Source organism: Hyperolius riggenbachi, chromosome 10 (genome assembly GCF_040937935.1).
Source record: "Hyperolius riggenbachi isolate aHypRig1 chromosome 10, aHypRig1.pri, whole genome shotgun sequence".
Lineage (NCBI taxonomy): Eukaryota > Metazoa > Chordata > Amphibia > Anura > Hyperoliidae > Hyperolius > Hyperolius riggenbachi.
In genome coordinates, this window is record NC_090655.1 from 241,057,486 (window position 1) to 241,083,260 (window position 25,775).

Genomic DNA, 25,775 nt, shown 5'->3' on the forward strand with positions numbered 1-25,775 from the left:
ACCAGGGCTATTATGTCACGCTGCCTACCTGCTGCCACACTCACACTGCTCCTCCATACCTCCTCCTGCTGCTGCTGCTGCTGTCTGTCTGTGTTTCCCACTGCCAGGGTACACAGATGATTTACCTTCTGCTGCCACTCTGCCACCAGCTATTACGTCAAACAGTAGCTGCTCGCCTACTCCTCCATTCCTCCTCCTGCTGCTGCTGTCTGTCTGTGTTTCCCACTGCCAGGGTACACAGATGATTTACCTTCTGCTGCCACTCTGCCACCAGCTATTACGTCAAACAATAGCTATATTGGTTGCAAAACCAAAAACCAAACAAACCATTAAAAAAAAAAAAAAAGGTTTAATTTTTCTGAGGTGCCCGGGTTGAAAACTGTGTTGTCCCAGTTGTGTATTGGACACAATGTGGGCTGCACGACCGCTGTCTGGGACCTCCTGTTGTGTTTATTTACAGCCCTGGTATCACCGCTAGGTACCAGGGCTATTATGTCACGGCGAGCTGCCTGCCTCATTGACTGCCTGCTGCCACACACTCATCCTCCTCCTCCTGCTGCTGAATTTACCTCCTGCTGTCTTTGTGTTTCCACTGCCAGGGAGCACATACAATGGTGCTTCCAACATGCGTGCGCCCACCAGCTATTTGTTACGCTCAAAAATAGCTGCATTTCTTTAAAAAAAAATTGAAAAGAGAAATACGTGAAGAAGAAGAAGACGATATTGAAAAGGAAGGAGAAGATGAAGATGAAGAAGAAGAAGAAGATGAAGAAGAAGATGAAGAAGATGATGAAGAAGAAGATGAAAAAGAAGAAGAAGATGAAGAAGATGAAGTAGAAGAAGATGAAGAAGAAGAAGAAGATGAAGAAGATGATGAAGAAGATGAAGAAGATGAAGAAGAAGAAGAAGAAGAAGAAGAAGATGATGATGATGATGAAGAAGAAGAAGAAGAAGAAGAAGAAGAAGAAGAAGATGATGATGAAGAAGAAGAAGAAGAAGAAGAAGAAGAAGAAGAAGAAGAAGAAGAAGAAGAAGAAGAAGAAGAAGAAGAAGAAGAAGAAGAAGAAGAAGAAGAAGAAGAAGAAGAAGATGAAGAAGAAGAAGATGAAGATGAAGAAGATGAAGATGAAGAAGAAGAAGAAGAAGAAGAAGAAGAAGAAGACAATATAGAAGAAGAAGAAGAAGATATAGAAGAAGAAGAAGAAGATATAGAAGAAGAAGATCGAGAAGAAGAAGAAGAAAGATAAAGAAGAAGAAGAACAAGTATATACAGTAACACTACTGAACAAAATTAAGGACACAACTTCTCTTTCCACATTTTTTTTTAAAGGAACATCCCCACATAATCACTTGCTGTTGTTACTTGGAAAAAAAGAGGTTTCTTGCATCATTCACCCTCAAAAAAAGTGTTGGAAGGCTATTTAAGGCCAATTCGAATAGTCAGCTCGAATAGTTAGCTCGAATACCGACTCGAATAGTGAGCTCGAAGTCCGAGGTCGAATCGAATAGTAAAAATTATTCGACTCGAATATTCGACTGACCTCGAATAATTTACTATTCGAATTCGACCAAACTCGAATTTTAAAAAGGGGTATTTGAGCATCACTAGCCCCAACTGCAACAGTACGACCGCTTCCTGGAACCTCACGGTTGTTATGGTTTAACCGTGCTGTGATACTGGTGCCATGGACTATCTATGCTGCCAGCCTGCCACACGTTATACTCCACCTCTTGTCTCCTGCTGCCTGTGCTCCCACCGTCAGGGTAGCACAGGCCACTGCTGCTGCTACCTATTATTCCCCCCAAAAAATTTCTATGTGATTGTTGTTGTAGGAAAATGGTCTAGGGGTATGATTCTTGCTTTGGGTGTGAGAGGTCCAGGGTTAAAATCCCAGACGAGCGGTCTTTGTGTGTGCTACAACCTGGACAGGTGATGAGCAATGCTGCAATACTGCTTTACACTGGAGTGCAATAAATTATTAATGTTTACTTCTGATGCCTGCTCTATCCTTTGGGAAGCATTCACTTTGAACTGTTGAATGTGGAGGGATAATCTGGTCTGAGTGCAGGGCCGAATTTGGACATTTTACCGCCTGAGGCCCACTGTCACAACACCCCCATACGCCATGTCCTGTGCACCACCAGTCTTATGTGCTCCCCCTGACCCCTGGCCCTGTGCTCTCGTCTTGTGCTCCCCCATCCTGTGTACCTCTATGGTATTCTGTACTGTGCTTGGGTATGCACCACTGCTTGCCCCTGGGGAAGCAGGGCAGCCGCGGACTGGATTTGTGACTGCTTTACATGTTTTGCAATTTAACTGCCTTAGTATGCCAGCCCACTGCCTGCCTCTTGCTTCCCGGTGCCCTAGGCCATGGCCTTTTTGGCCTTGCCTCAAATCCGGCCAAGAATGTGGGGATTATCTGTACTTGAAGGTCATAATATTTATAACACATCATAGTGACAGGTCCTGAGATGTACATGTGGTTATGTTGCTGCATGATAAGAGTTGCAGCATCTGTCACTGGGGAAAGCCTGGGACATATCAGACCATAGCATAGTGAGAGGTGCTGAGAGGTGTGTGCATTAGTGACTGTGTGATCGCAGTTGAAGCTAGAGGGAAGCCTGGGTCATATCAGATCATAACATAGTGAGGTGTGAGAAGAGGTGTGCAAATTAGTAGCTGTTAGATTGCAGTCGCAGTATCTGCCGCTAGAGGGCAGCCTGGGGCATATCAGACCATAGCGGGGAGTGCTAAGAGGTGTATAAGGAATAAGAATGCTCAGCTTCGTGATTTCTTTCCTGTTCAAAAAGTTCTACTTTGCTGTTATAATTTTTACTACTCCCTTAATGCAAAAAAAGGATGCTCTCTGGCATGAGTTTTGTAATCAGGCTATAGTATATACTCTGTACACGAGAAGCAGGTCTTCTCTGATGTTTAACAGGTACATGAAGTGACACGATGAGATAAACATAGGTACATATACACTCACCTAAAGGATTATTAAGAACACCATACTAATACGGTGTTTGACCCCCTTTCACCTTCAGAATTGCCTTAATTCTGCTTGGCATCGATTCAACAAGGTGCTGAAAGCATTCTTTAGAAATGTTGGCCCATATTGATAGGATAGCATCTTGCAGTTGATGGAGATTTGTGGGATGCACATCCAGGGCACGAAGCTCCCATTCCATCACATCCCAAAGATGCTCTATTGGGTTGAGATCTGGTGACTGTGGGGGCCATTTTACTACAGTGAACTCATTGTCATGTTCAAGAAACCAATCTGAAATGATTGGAGCTTTGTGACATGGTGCATTATCCTGCTGGAAGTAACCATCAGAGGATGGACATGGTCAGAAACAATGCTCAGGTAACCGTGGTATTTAAACAATGCCCAATTGGCACTGAGGAGTCTAAAGTGTGCCAAAAAAACATCCCCCACACCATTACACCACTACCACAGTGGTAACAAGACATGATAGATCCCTGTTCTCATTCTGTTTATGTCAAATTATGACTCTATTGAGACTCATCAGACCAGGCAACATTTTTCCAGTCTTCAACTGTCCAAATTTTGTGAGCTTGTGCAAATTGTAGCCTCTTTTTCCTATTTGTAGTTGAGAGGAGTGGTACCTGGTGGGGTCTTCTGTTGTTGTAGCTCATCCGTCTCAAGGTTGTGCATGTTGTGGCTTGACAAATGCTTTGCTGCATACCTCGGTTGTAACGAGTGGTTATTTCAGTCAACATTGCTCTTCTATCAGCTTGAATCAGTCGGCCCATTCTCCTCTGACCCCTAGCATCAACAAGGCATTTTCGCCCACAGAACTGCCGCATACTGGATGTTTTTCCTTTTTCACACCATTCTTTGTAACAGAGCAGTGCTTTTCAGCGCTGCTAGATTTGGGCGCAGCCAGCGCCGCCATACACTGTAATGGGAATCGGTCTATAGTGGCGCTCAGTGAGTAACGTCGGCTCCATCAGAAGACGGAGCTGAAGTTGCTTAAAAAACACAATAATTCAGCCTCCAGCAAATGCTGGAAGCCGAATTATTTCATTCCCCCACTATCCATGGCGGCCTGGAGGGGGAATAGTAATTAACACGGCCCGGACTTGTGCAGAAGCAGGATCAGCCATATACCGGCTGAATCCTGCGCCGATTTCAAATGTACGCCTTTGTAATCCCTAGAAATGGTCGTGCGTGAATATCCCAGTAACTGAGCAGATTGGTAAATACTCAGACCAGCCCATCTGGCACCAACAACCATGCCACGCTCAAAATTGCTTAAATCACCTTTCTTTCCCATTCTGACATTAAGTTTGGAGTTCAGGAGATTGTCTTGACCAGGACCCCACCCCTAAATGCATTCAAGCAACTGCCATGTGATTGGCTGATTAGATAACTGCATTAATGAGAAATTGAAGAGGTGTTCCTAATAATCCTTTAGGTGAGTGTAGTTCTAGTCCAACTAAGAAACTTTCTGAAGTTTCTCTTCTATTTTCCAGTACAGCAAGTGTTATAAAAAACTAGTTCTTTCATCTATGCAAAAGAACCCATGAAAAAGCTTGTCAAACACAGTACGGTGTCCTGTAAAGTAAATATAAGGCAAAACACTCTTCTCTGGTGAAGGAAACACTGCTGATAAGGTTTTAGCACCTGAACTTAGAAAAGCTCAAAGGTTCATTACTTCTGTTCTTGGGGTTTTTTTTTTTGCTTTTATAACCTTATAGCGAGAAGGGAAGAAAAACTATATTGAGTAGTTCATAAAATACTATACTTTAATTTAATCAATTTCCAAAATATAAAATAATGCACCTATAAAAAGGACCAATTACAAGTAGCATGTGGGGTTAAACATGTAACACACAGCCTCAAAGCATCAATAACAATCAAAATCCACTAAATCAACTGGCCAGTTGTCTTATCATAATATGCGCATAAAAGATGAAAAAAGTGAAAAAAAGATGATCAGTTTGCATCCAAATTGTCTCAATAAGGTAGATATGGTTCAAATGTGAGTCTATTAAACCCTGTAGGAGTAATGGTATTGATGTTAATCAGGAAGTCCATCCATGTATCGTCATTGTACATAAGCCCAAAGATCATTAAAGTAGACAAATTGCCATTGTGTATTCTTCAGTGTAAAATTCCAGGACAGTAAAGGTCCGCCAGGATAAATCCTTATGCAGAATTGTCCATATTGGATAAAGTGACAGGTTGCATGGGTTCTGGTGTAATTCAAAGCTTATATCACAATTTGATTCACGTTTGGGAAACATCAACAGCCTAGGTGTAGCATGATCAGCAAATATAGTCCGCCAGGTTAGCCACCTTATGCAGTATGATCTCAAGGCCTAGCTGTATTTCCCTATGATATATAGAAATGTATACCAACAGTCCACCTCCATGCAGGTTGTGGCGATTTAGGGCTGGTTAGCAATTGAATTAAGAAATGAATATCTTTTTCCTTTATGAATGAACCATCAACTCCACATTGGGATTGTATAGATAGATAGGATTCAAAATTGATACTCATCCGATTGCTGCGTGGATGCTGGTAGTGAGGCCTCCATGCTCATTCCCCCATGCACCTGGTTGGTCCGTATGTGGGCCCAAAATGCCGACCGGTTTCGCTGGTCAAGTTACCAGCATCATCAGGGCAGGCCCCCAGAATGTGTCCCTCCGAGAGGAGATGCCGGCCTTAATGGCGCCGGGCGGCCAGGGAACGCCACTCCGCCCCCCTCCCCTGCCACCGCCCTGACGTCAGGCGGAGCGCGGGAGGAGGGGCAGGCGTCGCCGTCACTGTGATGCTCTCCGCTCGCGCCACGCCCCCTCGGCCGCTCGTTGGAAGGCGGCCTGTCAACGTCAGTGGGGGCGCGGCCCGAGCTGGAACGCATGCCGGAATACAAGAGACCAGCCTGGAACCAAGGACATGCGACCTCTGCTGGTGTGACCAGCAGGCTGGGACTCGTGCGCCCCCCGCCGCCGGGACACCATACCTCATTGGCCGCAATGCGCAACCCATCCGCGCACCCCAGGCCTGCAGAGAGTCCAGCATCCAGACATCCCCCTCTCGCATGCAAACCAGGGCTATGGGGTAAAGCCACCCATAAATAGCCCTGGTGCAGCCGGTTGACCTATCCAGATGCCACAGCACTCCACAAGTCTGTTAAGGGCCGCGGACTGCACGCACCATTCGCGGCCAAAGGGGGCCATAACAGCTCTCCCCACAGGAACAACTCTCATATAAACGAACTATCAAAATCAATCATATATTACAATCATATATTACCCCATAATCAGACTGCAAAATCGCTGCACCAATATCAAAACCCATATGTACATTTGAATAAATGAGTTAGTAAATTTCAAACATTAATAAAATTAAATTAAGTCCACGCTCACCTGGTGTATCGGCCAAAGGCCAGTGATACTCCTAAGGGGAGAACCGGAAGGAGGGGTATACATCAAAAGGCCACCCACCAAAAAGGTATGTTAAATTCATAGAAAATCATTGATTGTGAATAAAGTGTGGTCACATAATATCAATAAGATAAATCCTCAATAGGTTAGGAAAATCACATGAGGAAAACACCCAGCCAGGAGGAAAACACCGGGTCCAGTCAACCCTCAACATTAGGGCGTTCGACAACATTAAGCACCTCTACAAAAAGGGGGCATAATCAATGCCATCATTGAGGCCTGGTTTTCTAAATGCTTTCAGCTTGTATATCCAAAAGGCCTCACATTGGAGTAATTTGCCATCCCAATCACCTCCCCGAGGGTCCCTATGTACCCGGTCCAGGCCAAAGAACCGAACCCTAGAAGGACTGGCATTCTGACATATAGCAAAGTGTTTGGCCACTGGGGTCTGATGTTTTTCTTCAATATTATATGTGTGTTCATATATGCGTCTATTGAAAGCTCTACCAGTTTTGCCCACATAAAATGCCCCGCAGGGACAAGTCAACAGGTATATAATCCCCTCTGTTTCACAGTTGGTATAGTGTCGTGTTGTCAAGGTCAAATTTCGAGCCGGCAGGACACACTGTCTACCCACCATAATGTATCTACATTGATTACATGATTGACAGGGGTATGTCCCCACTGTCTTACACTTGCACAATCTACCTGGTCCTCCTCTTCCGACATAATGGCTGTGTACCAATTTGTCCCCTATTGTGGGGGCACGTTTAAACGTTATCATAGGTTTATCAGGGACAAAAGGGGCAATCCGTTGATCACCCACAAGCATGTGCCAATGTTTTTGTAATAATGATCGTATTTGCATATGTTTATCACAAAATCTGGTAACGAACGATAAACCCCTATCCATCTTGTCTTTCTTTGGAAGGTCAGAGGTTGGTCTGTACAGTAGGCCCGATCTCGAAGATTCTTTTGCTCGTTTGTATGCCGTTCGTAAGTATTTTTTAGGGTAACCCCTTTCCTGGAAACGTTCCTGGAGGTCAGATGCCTGGGTCTCAAAAGAGCCCTCATCTGAACAATTCCTCTGTGCTCTTAGGTATTGTCCTGTTGGAATGCTACGTATTTGATGTTTTGGGTGAAAGCTTTTGGCATGCAATAAAGCATTTGCTGCCGTTGGCTTTCTATATAAATCTGTCTGTAGCATTCCATCCTTATCAACTGATATAGTAACATCCAGAAAGGATATTCTATGTCTGTCCATACTCATTGTAAATTTTAGATTAAATGCATTTACATTTAGAGCCTCAATCAAATCAACCAACAGTTCCTCCGTGCCTGTCCAAATCATAAAGATATCGTCTATAAAACGATGCCAGGTAAGTATGTAGCCCACATATCCACCCAACGTCTCATCCGAAAATATACATCTTTCCCACTCCCCCAGGTACAGGCACGCATAGGACGGGGCGCAAGTAGTCCCCATCGCTGTGCCCTGCACCTGGAGGTAGTGGGCGGAGTTAAATGTGAAAAAATTGTTGGTCAAAATAAATTTTAGCAGCTTCAAAAGAAACATGCTATGTGGAATTGCATCTATGGGTAATGACGTGAGGACTGATCTAATAGTTTCTATTCCTTCCATATGGGGTATACTTGAGTATAAGGCCTCTACGTCAAGTGTTACCAACCATGCATCTGGGGGTATATTCATGCCATCCAAAATAGTGAGTAGGTGGGTAGTGTCTCGTACATAAGATGGTAATGCTTTGACATGTGGTTGTAGATGTGTGTCTACATAAATGCTTGCATTTTCTGTTAGTGAACCACAACCCGATATGATCGGGCGGCCCGGGGGAACCGTGAGAGACTTGTGTGTTTTGGGCAATGCATAAAAAGTAGGTAAACGAGGATTGGGGTTCCACAAAAATCGGTATGTCTTTCGTGAGATCAGGCCCATTGACAGGCCCTCATCTAGCATAACCTTGAATTCCCTCTGACTATTAGTCACCATAGACATCGAGACCCTTTGATACCATTCCGGGTTGTCAAGAATATCAAAGCACATTTTTTCATATTGGCCCATACTCATAAGGACAACATTGCCCCCCTTATCCGATTGTTTAATTACCAGATCAGAGGCCGAGGACAAGTCCCTCAGAGCTTTTTGTTGATCTGGGGTTAAATTGGAGGGAATATTTCCCCCAGCTGGTAAATGTTCCAAGTCTGGCATCACAGATTGTGCGAAGACCTTTATTGCAGGTACAGTAGACAATGCCGGAAAAAATGTTGACCTAGGTCTAATTTTAGTTTTATCTGGGGAAACCACTAAGGAACCCCCAGATATTGAGGACATAACACCTGATTGTTGGCTATAAGGTTGTAAAGCCAGTAAATCCTGCACAGCTCGTTGGTCCTGGGTTGATTCCAAAAGAGTATCCTCTCTTGTGCTACTATCAAAGAACACCTTCAAGGCTATTCTTCTGCAGAACAAATGTAAATCTTTCACCAATTCAAATTTATCTAAGTCAGTCGTAATGGAAAAACCCAGTCCAAGATTCAACACTGTGATATGATGAGAATTAAGCTGAAAATTGGACAAATTGATAATCTGTGTCTGTGATACCCGTCTGTCTTTTGGGTCAACTTCAATAGTTATGGTTTCCCGTTTTTCGATTGCAGTCCATGTCTGTCCTTGTCCTTTTTCGGTTTGTGAGTACCCCCTTTGTCTCTCTGTTCCTGCTGGCCACCCCCTAAAAAAGACGATGTTGAAGAGTGTAAAGATGAGGAGCTATTCCCCACTGAAGAAGGAGTATCAAAATGTGAAAGAAGTGATTCAGAGGAGGAAGAGGATGCTGATGGAGCGTCCTTCCTTTTGGGTGCAAATATATCAAAATGTGTCTGTGACCCCTCACAAGGGGTAGTGGGTATTAATCCAGTAAGGTGACCTAATTGTGATAAAGTGTTCATAGAGGAGGGGGTAGAGGGCCCCATGGGTTTATTAGGGGCCTGAACAGGACGAATTGGTTTGGAATTAGGCCCACTAGGTAGACGGGGTAATCCTGGTTTGGGGGTCGGGTTGGCCGGTAGGCGTGGTCTAACAGAAGTCCATTTATAAGCTTGATTCATAGCATAAGCAAGGCGATCACGTTCAAATTTTCTTTCCTTTTGGTCTACAATGTTCCTATTGAAATTTTCCAAATGTTTTTTAAGTTTTTCTTTTCTCTGTAGGAGGAAGGGGTGCTCTCTGAAGGGTTCCAACTTTGTATCAAATTCTTTTATCTGTATATCTATATGAACAATTTCAATCTGATGTAATTCTGTCATTAAAGTCATCATAATTTTGGAACACCCCTCAAAGTTAGCCTCCCACTTCTCCCTAAAGGAAGGTGTAATTTGTTTGGATTGTGGAAAAATCTGAATCCTCATGCCCATAGGGGCAATTTTGGCCTTTATGTATTTATTCAAATAGGTGATATCCCACCACTTTTTGGATTTGTTCTCATAAAGTCTCTGTAATTTGAAAAAATAATGTGAGACTTCTACCTCCACTTTGCGGGCCGACTGAGTCCCAGCACTCTCAGCCTGGATACGTTCCACCATGTCATCCCAACCCAGTGATGTGGCCATGATCACACCCCTCCACCCTACACTATCCCAAGTCCGCCCACCAGGGAGCGTGGACACAAAATTCAAAAACATACAAAAAAACACATAGATTTCTTTTATCAGCATTTGACCTAGTAAAAAAGGTGCTTCCACCCCCACTAAGTAATAGAACACGTCTAGGTCCAATAGATCTCAGATAACTGCAAGTGCTTCCCTGGGTCTAAGACCCCACATAATCAATTATAACCTTATAGCGAGAAGGGAAGAAAAACTATATTGAGTAGTTCATAAAATACTATACTTTAATTTAATCAATTTCCAAAATATAAAATAATGCACCTATAAAAAGGACCAATTACAAGTAGCATGTGGGGTTAAACATGTAACACACAGCCTCAAAGCATCAATAACAATCAAAATCCACTAAATCAACTGGCCAGTTGTCTTATCATAATATGCGCATAAAAGATGAAAAAAGTGAAAAAAAGATGATCAGTTTGCATCCAAATTGTCTCAATAAGGTAGATATGGTTCAAATGTGAGTCTATTAAACCCTGTAGGAGTAATGGTATTGATGTTAATCAGGAAGTCCATCCATGTATCGTCATTGTACATAAGCCCAAAGATCATTAAAGTAGACAAATTGCCATTGTGTATTCTTCAGTGTAAAATTCCAGGACAGTAAAGGTCCGCCAGGATAAATCCTTATGCAGAATTGTCCATATTGGATAAAGTGACAGGTTGCATGGGTTCTGGTGTAATTCAAAGCTTATATCACAATTTGATTCACGTTTGGGAAACATCAACAGCCTAGGTGTAGCATGATCAGCAAATATAGTCCGCCAGGTTAGCCACCTTATGCAGTATGATCTCAAGGCCTAGCTGTATTTCCCTATGATATATAGAAATGTATACCAACAGTCCACCTCCATGCAGGTTGTGGCGATTTAGGGCTGGTTAGCAATTAATTGAATGTCTGTTAAGAAATGAATATCTTTTTCCTTTATGAATGAACCATCAACTCCACATTGGGATTGTATAGATAGATAGGATTCAAAATTGATACTCATCCGATTGCTGCGTGGATGCTGGTAGTGAGGCCTCCATGCTCATTCCCCCATGCACCTGGTTGGTCCGTATGTTTTTTTTTTTGCAGCTGAATGAAGCAGATTTCCCATCAGACTGCCAATCATGGCTGCTTGCTGTTAAATATTCAGTCTTAACCCTTTTCATTCCACTGCTCTTCCTAACTCCTGATGTCAGACTATGTCCAACAAGGAACAATATGGCTGCCACTGCCTGCATCACTATCGGATCTAAGTCCAACACTTACATCGTCTCCAACACCATCCTGCAACATGTAACAATGCAGTACGTCCGTGCGGGCAGACATGCAAAAGGTAAAGCTGCGGGGGAGGGGGGATGATGCATTTAAGATTGGAAAGGGTTAAAAATGAAGCCTTTAAAGGACCACTAAAACAAAAAAATTTAAAATATAAAATACATAAAACCACAGAAGTAAAAAGTAAAATGTTCTATAAATTACTTTTCTCCTATGTTGCTGTCACTTACAGTAGGTAGTAGAAATCTGACAGAATTGACAGGTTTTGGACTAGCCCATGTCCTCATGGGGTATTCTCAGGGTTTTCTGAACCTTCAAAAGCACTTAGTGAATGGCAGTTACTCAGTCCATCTGCCAGAGTAGTGTGAAAGCAGGTAGGGGAAGTGCCCCGCATCTTTGTATAGATCCTTTACAGGGAGTAGTTTTGTAAAGGATAAATTAAATACTGAGAATCCCCCCGATTCAAATCCCCCATGAGTCAAAAACCTGTCAGTTCCATCAGATTTCAAATAACTAACGTAAGTGGCAGCAATATAAGAGAAAATAAATGTATGGCTCATTTTACTCTGGAAGAGACACACTTTCCATTGGTATGTGTTTACGTCTTTTAAATTTCACAGTTTTTTTGCGATATTGGCCTTTTAAACTGTACATAAAAATGTGACCCTGTCAGATATTACTATTGTTCTATTTACCATTCGTACTACACAAACTATACCATTATCTCAGACGTTTATTTTCAGTGCAGGTTCACTTTAACAAGATCTACTCTGTGACTGAGAGCTCTTCCACACTCTCCACACAACTGCGCCTTCTTTGGTGTTTAAGGAGGTTTCTGTAACGATCGGTGTAACACAGAGAGGGTCTGATTACCGGTGAACTGCAGTATCACCGAGAATACGGAATATACCCGATTATTGATGATCTGCAGTATCACCGATAATCAGATATATCTACTAACCTCTGGACACCTGAGAAATGAGAGTGTTTGGTGCAACAGCAATACTTTGAGTACTGCACCTCAGGAGAAGGTACAGGAGCAGTAAAGAGTACTGCACAGAAGTAGGTTCCTTCCGAGGGCCTAGACCCTCCCGGGGGAGGAGCTAGGCTAAGAGTAGGAAGGACAGAGCGTGAGTGACACCAGAGAGGAGGTGTCACTAACAGATCTGGGAACTGCCTCTAACAGTAAGGCCCGTTCTCGAGGTCGGGCAAACCAGGTCGTTAACACACAGACAGATAAGGTACAGATTCAGGAGACAGATACGTAATCCAATGGACAGGCAGAGTTCAGCAACGGGGTATCAGAATAGCGAGGTACAGAGTCAGGAGGCAAATACAGAGTTCAGGAACGAGCAGAGTTTGGCAACAGGATATCAGAAATAGCAAGGTACAGAATCAGAGTTCAGGAGGATTAGTCAGGCAAGCAGAAGGTCATAACAAATAATACAGATCAATTTTCCTAACGCTAAGGTGTGAGCTCCGTGATCATCAACACCTTTGGAAACTATGCTAGAACACAGATATGACAAGGTCTGAGTGCTACCACGTTGTGATCGCAACGCCAGACACCCGAGAAATGACCAGCACCCAGTATATATACATCAGCGCTTCCAGCGCCTCCCCTAAGTGCTGGGCCAATGAAAAGTGGTGGAAATGTCAGCTGACCAGCTTGGTCAGCTGACCCTCTTCTGGCTGTCATATAAACTCTGCCTCTCAGCGCGCGCGCGTCACTCTGAACCTGTGTGGACTATCAGTCCCAGCCACACCAGTCACACTTTGCAATGTCTCTGTTGGCCTGCACGCGGGGTGGGACGCACCGCCATCAGCACATGCGGTGGCCTCCCCGCGCCCGGTCAGACTGTCAGTAGCAGGCTTCTGCGCGCAAACCGCCGCGTCAGACGCGGCGGTTTCTCCACGTTCCGCGATGCCATTCGCGGAAACAGCCGCCTTATCCTGTGTCCATGCGGCGGCTTTTCCACGTTTCTTCACAGTTTCCTTTATTTGAGAACCCTTTATTTACAGACTAAACAGGAGAAAGGACGTTACCTTGTATGAATTCTCTGGTGAATAAGAAGGTTTCCTTTGCGAGCAAAACCTTTCCCACATTCTGGACATGTAAAAAGATACTCCCCTGTGTGAATTCTCTGGTGTTCATGAAGGCTTCCTATCTAACTGAAGCATTTCCCACACTCTGAACTTGAAAATGGCAGATCGTCTCTGTGAATTCTCTGGTGTCTGCCAAGGTCTCCTTTAACAGTGAAAGTTTTCTCACACTCTGAACATGAAAAAAGCTTAGCGCCTCAATGCCTCCTCTGGTGTGAGAAACCTTTTCCGCACACTGAACAAGAAAAAGGACGCTCTCTGGTGTGTACGAAAGTTACCTTTATGAGAGAAGCCTTTCTCACATTCTTGACAGGTAAAAAGATACTCCCCTGTGTGAGTTCTCTGGTGTACATGAAGGTTTACTATCTGAGTGAACCGTTTCCCACACTCTGAACATGCAAACGGTTGCATGTCTTTGTGAATTCTTTGGTTCTCTTTTTGAGTGAGATTTTTCCCACACTCTGAGTTTGAAACAGGAAGCTCACCTGTGTGAATTCTCTGGTGTATAAAAAGGGCTCCTTTCTGACTGAAACCTTTCCCACATTGCAAGCATGAAAAAGGATGTGTGCAGAGTTGCGCTGAGAGATTTGCTTTATGAGCAAAACCTTTCCCGCTCTCTGAACATGAAAAAGGGAGCTCACCCATGTGACTTCTCTGATGTGTATGAAGATCCCCTCGACACATTAAACCTTTCTCACGCTCTGAACATGGAAAAAGATCCTCAACAGAGTGATTTTCCGGGTGAGTTTGTAGGTTTTCTATATGAGCAATACGTTTTCCACTCTCTGGATAAAAAAAAGGGTGTTCACTTGAGTTGCTTGTTGGATGGGTAAAAATACATTTCTCATCACTTCTCTCCCAAACAAGCAATGATGTATCAGAATTAAGTTCTTCAGGATTAGGCTGATCCCTTGCTCAATCAGTACTGTGAGATCTTGGAGTTACAGCATGCGATTGGTCAGAAAATTCCTCAGGATTACGGGAATCCCTTGATATATTTGCACTGTGTCCTGTCCCATCTACATTTCCAGTTTCAGTTTTGAGGTCTCCTGGAGAAAACTGTGTGATGTCATTATCTTCTGCTGCATTATCTGGTGAAGGAATTAGATGTTCTTCTGAAGGGTTCCTGACATTGTGTCCATCTGCTAGGGAAAGGAACATTTAGCACATGAGGGCCTTGATTCACGAAACAGCACTGCTGCACCAGCACAAGTTAAAAACAACTTAGGAGCGGTATGCACGTTACGCATGGTTGTGCTATGTAGCACGTGGCCCCTAGTTACGTGCATTGTTTACTAGCAATGCACACTCCTTTAAACGCTGGGTGCTGCTGTGAACTTTCGCAACCACTATACTTCACTAGCACAGCCACTTCTATGTTAATTAACATGTAGTGGCCGCACTATTGAAGTATCACAGTCGTGATACTTCACAGCAGCACCCGGCAATTAAAGGAGCATGCGTTGCTATGTAAACAACGCGCATAACTAGGGGCTGCATGCTACGTAGCGTGCATACCGCTCCTAAGTTGTTTTTACCGTGTGCTGCTGTAACAGCACTGTTTAGTAAATCAAGGCCAAGGTCACAGTGTAGATGTACTGATGACAGTTATAGCGATGATCAAGGATGGTCCGTCTTACCCGTCGATGTGAAGGGCGGCTGATTCTCCATCATGATGTCCTTGTAGAGGTCTTTGTGTTCTTCTATGTACTGCCACTCCTCCATGGAGAAATAGTTAGTAACACCCTGATACCTTATAGGAACCTGAGACACACATTGAAAAGAGTTAACATCCAGACACGCCCCTTGTTGTTAGTGGATAATGTTCTGTTATTCCCAGCAATGCTTACCTCTTCCATTAGGAGCTCAGTCATCTTCATGGTGACTTCTAGAATCTTCTGCCTGTTGTGTCTCTCAGATATCAGGGAGAGAGGTGGGGGCACCGTGATAGTCACATGACCACCAGGCTTCACATGGAAACAAATCTGTAAGACCAGGAGTCATTTTAGGTGACTTCCAGAATGCTATACAACTGCAAACTTTGGAGGTGCAAGAAAAGTAAAACTATAACTCACTAGGCAGGCTGATTTGACATCATTTAACCTACCAGAATCCTCCTTACCTCTCAAATTAAGTCTATATTCTCCAGTGACCTCAGCCATTAAAGGACAAGAAAGGTGAACAAGGGAGTTGACATCAAGAGGTTATAGGGTAGATCAAGGGTGCATAGCCCCTAGAGGGGGGATGACCTCAGTTTTTTGAGGTGGGTTAGTTAGGTAGGATGCAATGGAGGTCACATGGAAGTTAGGAGGATGGATGAGGGAAAGGTGAGTGTCAGGAGAGATGAATCACAAGAGGGGTCCAATGAAAGATGAACGATAGATGGGCAGATGAAGATTAGGAATGGTTCCTGGGGAGTAGACATAAATAAAAAGTAAACGAGGGTCAGGCCTGGTGACATTACGAGGTGGAGTTTCAGGGCTACCCATGGATAGGTAGACGAAGGTCAGTAAAGGTGACATGCATGTTTTGATGTATAAAAGAAGGCTTGGATTCCAGGTTAGTACCAGGTGAGGTAACATTGGAGGTTGGATAGTAGATGCGGGCTGGGCGGGTAAAGAAGGGTCGGGGAGAAGTCATGGGATGGAAAGAAAAGTGATGGAAAGGTTGGAAAGTGAGGCCAGGATAGATGACATGGTAGGGGCAGGAAGGAATCAGAGGTTGCTGTAGGTAACATGGTGGGGGCTGGGCGGATTGATGAAGATGGGTTGATTGGTGATGGTCATGAGAGGGGGCATAGTGGGCTGGATGATGGGCTGATAGCTAGATGGTGGTGGTGGTGGAGGGGGTCAAGAAAAGTGATATTGGGTGGAAGTTTTCATGACAGCTGGGCAGATGTGGGTCAGAGCACAGATGAGGGGTAGGGGGGAAGGGGGGTTGAGGTTCAGTAGTAGTGGCATGGGAGTTGGGAGGATAGGTAAGTCGTGGGTAGGTAAGGATGATGATTTGTGACATGGGGAGGGAAAGGAGATGAACAAGAGATGAAAGGTGGACATGTGGAGTTTAGGCAAGGTACAATTAGGAGGGGGAGAATAAGACTTAAGTGGATAGGTAAGGGTCAGGAGAGGTGACATGGGGTGTAAGAATACATAAGAGGTGGATGGGTGAAGGTGAGGAGTTTTGAAATGTGGGTGAGAGTATAGATGAAGGGTTAGGTGGAGGTCATTAAAAGTGACATCACATGACCTTCCCAAAATCTCTCTCACCTCTCCAGTCTGTTGTGTGTTTTATTAAGACACCTGGCCAGAGGCAAGGATAACATAGGTAAGCTTAGATGTATGTTTATGACAGATCCACATACCTTTGTGTATTGCTTGTTCCTCTACTCATTCCCCCCAGTCCCCCATAATCATGGAAAATGTGACTTCTGTGCACAGGACTAGACAAGGCACAGAGATATGTGGATCCAGCATGAACATACCTCTGTGCTTATCTTAGGCAGCCTTGCCCAGGTCCAGTACGAGACATAAGAGTAATGTCATGTTACCTCCAAAAAATCCTACTCACCTTTCTGGTGCATTTTATTAAATTAGATAAGAGAGACAACATGTGACCCTCCCAGAACCCTCCTCACCTCTCCGGTCAGCAGGTAGATGATCTCCAGGGTGAGGTTCAATATCCTCTCAGTCATGTGAGTGGGCTCCTCCTCCGTTATCAGTGATAAGGTCATGTGATCTATACAGGCCTCCTCTCGCTGTAAATTATACAAACTGATAGTCATCTGCAATGTAGAACTCTAGGCTGGATTATAATAATAGTCGTTTAAGGTTTGAGCTGGGTGCTTAAAGTGCATGAACAATTTTCAAAGGTTTTTTTCTTCCTAAGCTTTCCGTATTCCCTCCATTAACTTCATAAATGTAAACAGTTTATTCTATAGTCTAAGACTGCCTGCATTACCTCAAAAGGGCTCAGCTAAATCCTTCTGGAAGGGTCACCAGTCCTCTCCAATGCTCCAAGATCCCCTCTACCATTGACTGCTCCCATGTTTCTCTTGTCCCGGTTATTGATTGTGTGGAAATGTCCCATCTTCCACTCATCCTTATAGAATGTTAAAGAGACCAAACTATGCATAAGGAACACAACTACACAAATTGCTGCAATTTATGATGGGAAACCACTGTTTAATATGCATGAAATTGAATTCATAAGAGGCCTTCTCTGGTGTACATTGACACACCCCTTTACTTGCACCCCATCACACTGATTCTGTGCAAATGTGCGTTTGCAAATGTAATGCGTTTAAAATTAAGACAGGCGGTCTGCTTATTTGTGCATGGAATAGGAACGTGGAAAATTTGCATAAAAATGTGTCCGTTGCAGGAAAATTTACAGATACAGAGCAATGTATCTACTTTTCAATGTACAGTGTGTATAAGCCGTGTTCTAAGCTTTATCAGTATTCAGGAATCAGTCTGAAGAAGGCTTCTTAGCTGAAAGCTTACTGCTTTTCTTCCAAGTTAGCCAATAAATGGTATCATCCTGATTCAAAACATCTTGCTTTCCTCTGGTGATACCAATGGTCATGTATTTTATGCACTTTCAATCATGCACTTGATAAAGGGCTCCAGCACTTTTAATCTTATAGTCGTAGAGACATCTTGCACCCGTTTATTATCATATTATATACAGGGACACCTTGTACCCTTTTATTATATTATATATAAATCTCTCTTAGCAAATATAATACAGTGATGTGAAAAACTATTTGCCCCTTTCCTGACTTCTTATTCGATTGCATGTTTGTCACACTTAAATGTTTCTGCTTATCAAAAACCGTTAACTATTAGTCAAAGATAACATAATTGAACACAAAATGCAGTTTTAAATGATGGTTTTTATTATTTAGTGAGAAAAAAAACTCAAAATCTACATGGCCCTGTGTGAAAAAGTGATTGCCCCCCCTTGTTAAAAAATAACTTAAAGGTGGTTTATCACACCTGAGTTCAATTTCTGTAGTCACCCCCAGGCCTGATTACTGCCACACCTGTTTCAATCAAGAAATCACTTAAATAGGAGCTATCTGACACAGAGAAGTAGACCCAAAGCACCTCAAAAGCTAGACATCATGCCAAGATCCAAAGAAATTCAGGAACAAATGAGAACAAAAGTAATTGAGATCTATCAGTCTGGTAAAGGTTATAAAGCCATTTCTAAAGCTTTGGGACTCCAGCGAACCACAGTGAGAGCCATTATCCACAAATGGCAAAAACATGGAATAGTGATGAACCTTCCCAGGAGTGGCCGGCCGACCAAAATTACCCCAAGAGCACAGAGAAAACTCATCCGAGAGGCCACAAAAGACCCCAGGACAACATCTAAAGAACTGCAGGCCTCACTTGCCTCAATTAACCACCCTGGCGTTCTGATTAAATCGCCAGGGTGGCTGCGGGAGGGTTTTTTTTAAATAAAAAAAAAACTATTTCATGCAGCCAACTGAAAGTTGGCTGCATGAAAGCCCACTAGAGGGCGCTCCGGAGGCGATCTTCCGATCGCCTCCGGCGCCCAGAATAAACAAGGAAGGCCGCAATGAGCGGCCTTCCTTGTTTTGCTTATATCGTCGCCATAGCGACGAGCGGAGTGACGTCATCGACGTCAGCCGACGTCGTGACGTCAGCCGCCTCCGATCCAGCCCTTAGCGCTGGCCGGAACTTTTTGTTCCGGCTACGCTGGGCTCAGGCGGCTGGGGGGACCCTCTTTCGCCGCTGCTCGCGGCGAATCGCCGCAGAGCGGCGGCGATCAGGCAGCACACGCGGCTGGCAAAGTGCCGGCTGCGTGTGCTGCTTTTTATTTCATTAAAATCGGCCCAGCAGGGCCTGAGCGGCAGCCGCTGGCGGTGTTGGACGAGCTGAGCTCGTCCAGACCGCTCAGCTGGTTAAGGTCATTGTTCACGACTCCACCATAAGAAAGAGACTGGGCAAAAACGGCCTGCATGGCAGATATCCAAGGAGCAAACCACTTTTAAGCAAAAAGAACATTAAGGCTCGTCTCAATTTTGCTAAAAAAACATCTCAATAATTGCCAAGACTTTTGGGAAAATACCTTGTTGACCGACGAGACAAAAGTTTAACTTTTTGGAAGGTGCTTGTCCGGTTACATCTGGCGTAGAAGTAACACAGCATTTCAGCAAAAGAACATCATACCAACAGTAAAATATGGTGGTGGTAGTGTGATGGTCTGGGGTTGTTTTGCTGCTTCAGGACCTGGAAGGCTTGCTGTGATAGATGGAACCATGAATTCTACTGTCTACCAAAAAATCCTGAAGGAGAATGTCCGGCCATCTGTTCATCAACTCAAGCTGAAGCAATCTTGGGTGCTGCAGCAGGACAATGACCCAAAACACACCAGAAAGAAAATCCACCTCTGAATGGCTGAAGAAAAACAAAATGAAAACTTTGGAGTGGCCTAGTCAAAGTCCTGACATGAATCCTATTGAGATGTTGTGGCATGACCTTAAAAAGGCGGTTCATGCTAGAAAACCCTCAAATAAAGCTGAATTACAACAATTCTGCAAAGATGAGTGGGCCAAAATTCCTCCAGAGCGCTGTAAAAGACTCGTAAGTTTTCGCAAATGCTTGATTGCAGTTATTGCTGCTAAGGGTGGCCCAACTAGTTATTAGGTTCAGGGGGCAATTTCTTTTTCACACAGGGCCATGTACGTTTTGAGTTTTTATTCTCACTAAATAATAAAAACCATCATTTAAAACTGCATTTTGTGTTCATTTATGTTATCTTTGACTAATAGTTAACGTTTTTGATGAGCAGAAACATTTAAGTGTGACAAACATGCAAAAGAATAAGAAATCAGGAAGGGGGCAAATAGTTCACTGTAACTGGTTCTTCCTTGGTTTACAGTATGGAAAAGGAAATTCAGACTATGTCTGTGTGGTTTTAATCGATATATACAAATCATAATGCCATATACATTGAATGTGAGTTGAGCAATTATGTATTTGATTTTAGGTTTATCTGTTTTATTGACCTGAGGAAGTGGGAACAAGGACCCATGAAATGCGTTGTCAACAGTATACCCGTGTTTTGAACATTAAAGATTCGTTTTTGCAATTGACTTGTGTGAGTCATCATAGGAGGTAAAGTCCAGGAGGATCAGGGATACCAATCGGGAATGGTTAATTTCCTGCACATACATACGGTGGTTGCAGGATTGCAACCCATTTTTATGAGTATCCACTACCCATTATTCTGCTCTATACTCCTCACCCAATGATACTATACATTAGGCTCCTGGTTTCCCTTCACACCTCAGGCACTGGGACTTTCTCTCTCCTTGACTGAGAGGAATCTTTGTAACCTGATCTGCAAACATACTCCTGCATCTTGCTACTTGTCATGTCTCCTCACTATATTTGACCACTGTGGTCATTGTGCACCAACTTATTCGTAAAGAACAGCGATCTGCAAACTTGGCCCTTCATTTGGTAAAGATGTACAGAGGCGCCAAAAGGATAAAATTCGTAAAATTCGCTAAAATCGTTTAAAAATTCAGGGAGGCGGTGGTGGACCAACCAACCCAAAACAGACACAATGCTGTTAATTGAGGTAGTAACAATTTATTCACATACTCCTAGAAACAACTGGCAACGCGTTTCGCAGGCATAACCCAACTTCATCAGGCAATAAACAACAGGAGTATCACACAGCCAGGGGTCCAATATAAGCTTAGCACCCCCTGAATTTTTAAACGATTTTAGCGAATTTTATCCTTTTGGTGCCTCCCTGGTGGAGGGGTGTCACACCCTCTTCTTTCTCCTATCCACAGAGAGCGACATCTTAGTCCTGAGTGGAGACAGGCCTAAACTCCTCACGCGCCTCTACAGTGGTTGCCTTAGTGGTAACCCTGGTTTGTAAGTATAAATACTTACGATTCATATATTCTCCTCTTTTCCAACACATAATACACTATATTGGGCTCTCGGTTTTCTGTTTATAAACTTGGCTCTTCAGCTGTTAATGAACTCAAAGTCCCATAATGCATTGCAGGAGTCTGACAGCCACAGTCATGATTCGTAAAGGCAAATGCATTGTGGAACTTGTAGTTTCTTAACAGCTGGAGAGCCAAGTTTGCAGATCACTGGTTTAGAAGAATACAATTAAAGTAAAAGATATGGTTATGATCCAGTTCTATATAATGACTGAAGAAGAAACTTAAAGTTTTGAAAGCTTGCAATAACCTATGTACAGTTAGTCTTTAAAAGGAAAGTCAGAGATTAATAAAAATAAAAAATCTACTTACCTGGGGCTTCCTCCAGCCCCTGGCAGCCGTCCTGTACCCTCGCCACAGCTCCAGTGGCTCCCGGTCCCCTCTGGTGCAGATGCCGACCTCACCACGTCAGCATCTTACTGCGCTCCAGCGTGCGGCTCACGGAGTCACACTGACGTCATCTGGAATGTATAGTCAGTGCAACTCCCGTGTGCCACACACACAGTAGCATAGCTCCCAACTGTCCCTTTTTCGGAGGGACAGTCCCTTTTTGGGAGCCCTGTCCCTCTTTCACCCTCATTTGTCCCTCTTTCAGGACTTTGTCCCTCTTTCTATGTAAATATATATATATTTCTATACTAAAAATGTGTTTGACTCTAAACGTTATTCCCAACCTTTAAATTGATATATTACTAATTTTAAAATGTGAATATAAAGGAAAATGAACCAGGATAGAAAAAAACAGTGTGGTTTGGATTATAAAACAACATATGTTTCTTATGAAATCTTTATGGTATGCGTGACTAGAGGTGTGGTGAGGGTGTGGCCAGGGGTGTGGCAGGGGCCTGGCTTAACCACCCTGGCGTTCTGATTAAATCGCCAGGGTGGCTGAGGGAGGGTTTTTTTTAAATAAAAAAAAAACTATTTCATGCAGCCAACTAAAAGTTGGCTGCATGAAAGCCCACTAGAGGGCGCTCCGGAGGCGATCTTCCGATCGCCTCCGGCGCCCAGAATAAACAAGGAAGGCCGCAATGAGCGGCCTTCCTTGTTTTGCTTATATCGTCGCCATAGCGACGAGCGGAGTGACGTCATCGACGTCAGCCGACGTCCTGACGTCAGCCGCCTCCGATCCAGCCCTTAGCGCTGGCCGGAACTTTTTGTTCCGGCTACGCTGGGCTCAGGCGGCTGGGGGGACCCTCTTTCGCCGCTGCTCGCGGCGAATCGCCGCAGAGCGGCGGCGATCAGGCAGCACACGCGGCTGGCAAAGTGCCGGCTGCGTGTGCTGCTTTTTATTTCATTAAAATCGGCCCAGCAGGGCCTGAGCGGCAGCCGCTGGCGGTGTTGGACGAGCTGAGCTCGTCCAAACCGCTCAGCTGGTTAAGTGTCCCTTTTCCTCATCTCAAAAAGTTGGGAGGTATGCAGTAGAAAAGGGACCTCCCATATATTACAGCACCACTCCATGGTATATTCCAAAATATCACAAAGTTTATTAGAGTACAAAATAGACAATTGGTTGAACACTCATGATTAAAAACAATTAAAAATGAATAACACTCTCCATAGGGCAAATAGAGATAGATAATAAATATATAATGTCATATAGAATCACCTGGTACTGCTCAAAATACAGCAAGACACAGGTTATGCATGAACCCGGGTTCAAGAATAAAGTGCTAAATGTAACGATTGGTGTCAGCAACACAGATTTTTCTGATTATTGGTGATCTGCAGTATCACCAATAATACTGATGCTATACCTGATCATGTGGTGATCTGTAGAATCACCAATAATACTAGTATAGCTAGACACAGGACAACCAATGTGGAATTGTGTTTTGGTGCAACAGTAATGAGGAGAGGCGATCTCCCAAGGAGCGGGAGATTCAGACAATACTGCAGCCAAGAATTCCCTGAGGGGCAGGGAATTCAGACTGCACTGCAGCCAGTGGACACCTGAGGAGCAGGAACCACTGACTGTGTTGCCAGGATAATCTCCTGAGAAGCAGGTGATTAAAGACCACACTACAGCCAAGGATCCCCTGAGGAGCAGGGGATTCAGACTGTATTGCAGCCAGTGGAAGCCTGAGAAGCAGGGACCACTGACTGAGCTGCAGGGGTGATCACCCGTGGTGCGGGTGCTTAAGCCTCTACTGCAGCTAGACACTTGAGAAGCAAGTGTTGCAGATGGTGCTGTAAAGGCTGATCACCTAGGGAGTAGGTGACAGCTCTTAGGAATACCTCACTAATGGCTAGACCCACTAGTGAGGGCAGGAAGGTCAGACAACCAGGGTCAGCAACGTACGGACAGATAAGGTACAAAGATAGAAGGCTGATTCAGTGTTAAGGTTCAGGCAGTGTCGGCAACAGTAATCAGATAGGCAAAAGTACCGAATCAGCAAACAGGAGAGTAGTCAGAGAAGCAGAAGATCATAACAGATAAACAGTAGCAATATAGCAATATCCTAGTCTAGGTGTGAAGTCCTTGGTTTCAACAGAAGAACAGAGAAGCGTGCACCTTCCGTCCTATGATTTATTTCCACATTGTGACATATTGTGATGTATTGACACTGAGGTGCACAAAAAGTATTTTACAGAAACAAAGCCTGCTAGTGGCAGAGTGCAAGGGTATCTTACATGTCCTGGAACAAGTGGGTCACATCATTGGAGGTGGGTGGTGGGCATTAGGGTGGCTTGGCGACGGCCGTTTCGCGTCTCCTGACGCTTGGTCACGCTGCGTACCACTAACTAAAAGTCCTTGGTTTCAACACCTGGGATCTAGACTAAAGTATAGTACACAGATATCACAATGCAATTAGTACTTTAAGCTATCAACGGAAACTGGCTAAGTGTGAATTCCTAGCTCCAGCTGGTTCTAACACACTGTAGGATCTGACTAGGGTCTGAGCGCTAGCACGTTAGCGTTTGCAACAGCAGACAACCAGCAACTGACAGGCAGGTCCTATATATACTCAGAGCGCTCCACAGCGCTGCCCCAGTCACTCAGCCAATCCGGAGCACTGCTGGAGTCAGCTGACCGGCTGATCAGCTGACTACCCTTTTACTTGCATAAAGGTCCTGTCGCCTGGCGCGCGCAGCTCTCAATCTATGTGCACTAGAAGGACCAGGCAAAGCAGCAGCATGTAGCTGCGTGGCAGGGGCCGCCGGCTGGAACGCGGAGATAGCCGCCATGCCGCTTGCCCATGCGGCGGCATCTCCGCTATTCTTTACACTAAACAGTGAACAACATACAAAGTGCATATTGCAGTGAACAAACACAGGAAAAATGGCCATCTATTTTAAATGATGCTGGTGGTGGCTGGCGAAGGTATCGGAGCAGATATATACATCACCCGAGTTGGAGTAGACCAGGGAGCCCTCAGGAGAGTGTGGATGCCTCAGTAGTCAGGGTGGGGAAGTCCCATGTGCCACACGCTGGAGCGCAGCAGGCATTTTGTACCGGAGGGGACCCCGGGCCACTGGCAGGGAGCGGAGCTGCGGTGAGGGCACAGGACAGCTGCAAGGTGCTGGGCTAAGTCTGAGGCAAGTAGATTTTTTATTTGCCTCTTAGACCTTCACTTTAAAGTTACCTATTACTGGCGTCAACGTTTGTTGGTTTGATGTCAGATAAAGTATAATAAATACAAACAATTATTATAATGACAAGTTATTACAATTATGATTACATTGCATTACAATTTTACAATTGTCTAAACAATTACCTTCATTGCTGCCAATCTGAACAACGTCTCCTTCTTACCTCCTCCCAATTCACCTTTTACCCTCTATTTCCTGTCTGTAGGTTTCACACTTTCCTGAGACATTCATTATTTCCTGTTCACAGGTTAGTGTGATCACCACCCTGTGGAGAAGTGAAGTACTGCATGCATTGTTACTTTGCCTTGCCTGGGGCAAACATAGAACAAGGTGAGAGCTGATGCACAGGACAGCAACCATCGATCATTGGAGTGCTACTGGTCAAGTTAAAGGGAAAGTGAAGTGAAAATAAACTTATGATATAATGATTTGTATGTGTAGACAGATAAGAAATAGAACATTAGCAGAACAGATATTGTTTCCATTACAGGAAGAGTTAAGAAACGTTAGTTGTTATCTATGCAAAAGAGCTTATCTGAGCTCCACAACCAAATTGGTCACTGCTTTCTGGAGCATTTATACATCAAAGAAACAGTCAGAGACAGATTTAAAGCTCATACACACACACCAACAATCTGTCCAACTATCTTCCAAACGTATCTGTTGGAAGATAAGTTGGGTGTGTGTACAGCTGACAAACTACCAGATG

General features: G+C 44.1%; 3 protein-coding genes across 3 annotated transcripts in view; all 3 read right to left on the reverse strand.

Moving 5' to 3' along the window:
- The window catches only part of LOC137535039 (zinc finger protein 572-like), a 120,328-nt gene extending 95,083 nt beyond the window's left edge, over positions 1-25,245 (reverse strand). The window contains exons 1-2 of the mRNA XM_068256800.1: positions 25,192-25,245; positions 17,108-17,227 (exon numbers count right to left, since the gene is read on the reverse strand). The gene's annotated coding sequence lies outside the window, so the exon portion shown is untranslated. The remainder of the gene's footprint in view (positions 1-17,107; positions 17,228-25,191) is intronic.
- LOC137536988 (gastrula zinc finger protein XlCGF57.1-like) lies at positions 13,539-14,157 on the reverse strand. The gene is made up of 2 exons (XM_068259151.1): positions 13,752-14,157; positions 13,539-13,645 (listed from the first exon to the last, which is right to left on the reverse strand). The coding sequence occupies exons 1-2, from the start codon at positions 14,155-14,157 to the stop codon at positions 13,539-13,541; spliced, it is 513 nt and encodes a 170-aa protein (XP_068115252.1).
- LOC137536990 (gastrula zinc finger protein XlCGF66.1-like) lies at positions 14,388-17,203 on the reverse strand. Its single transcript, XM_068259152.1, has 4 exons — positions 17,108-17,203; positions 15,324-15,458; positions 15,114-15,237; positions 14,388-14,618 (listed from the first exon to the last, which is right to left on the reverse strand). The coding sequence occupies exons 1-4, from the start codon at positions 17,201-17,203 to the stop codon at positions 14,389-14,391; spliced, it is 585 nt and encodes a 194-aa protein (XP_068115253.1). The 3' UTR covers position 14,388.
- Positions 25,246-25,775: the final 530 nt, after the last annotated feature.

What these genes read in the sequence shown, in the direction of transcription:
- LOC137536988 (XM_068259151.1), bottom strand. Translation starts at nt 14,157, where the DNA reads ATGTGTCGAGGGGATCTTCATACACATCAGAGAAGTCACATGGGTGAG. An exon ending in GAAAGGCTTCTCTCATAAAG is followed by an intron (nt 13,646 to 13,751) that starts GTAACTTTCGTA and finishes TTTCATGTTCAG; the next exon opens with AGTGTGAGAAAACTTTCACT.
- LOC137536990 (XM_068259152.1), bottom strand. Translation starts at nt 17,203, where the DNA reads ATGACCTTATCACTGATAACGGAGGAGGAGCCCACTCACATGACTGAG. An exon ending in TCTACCTGCTGACCGGAGAG is followed by an intron (nt 15,459 to 17,107) that starts GTGAGGAGGGTT and finishes CTGGTCTTACAG; the next exon opens with ATTTGTTTCCATGTGAAGCC. An exon ending in GCCGCCCTTCACATCGACGG is followed by an intron (nt 14,619 to 15,113) that starts GTAAGACGGACC and finishes TCCTTTCCCTAG; the next exon opens with CAGATGGACACAATGTCAGG.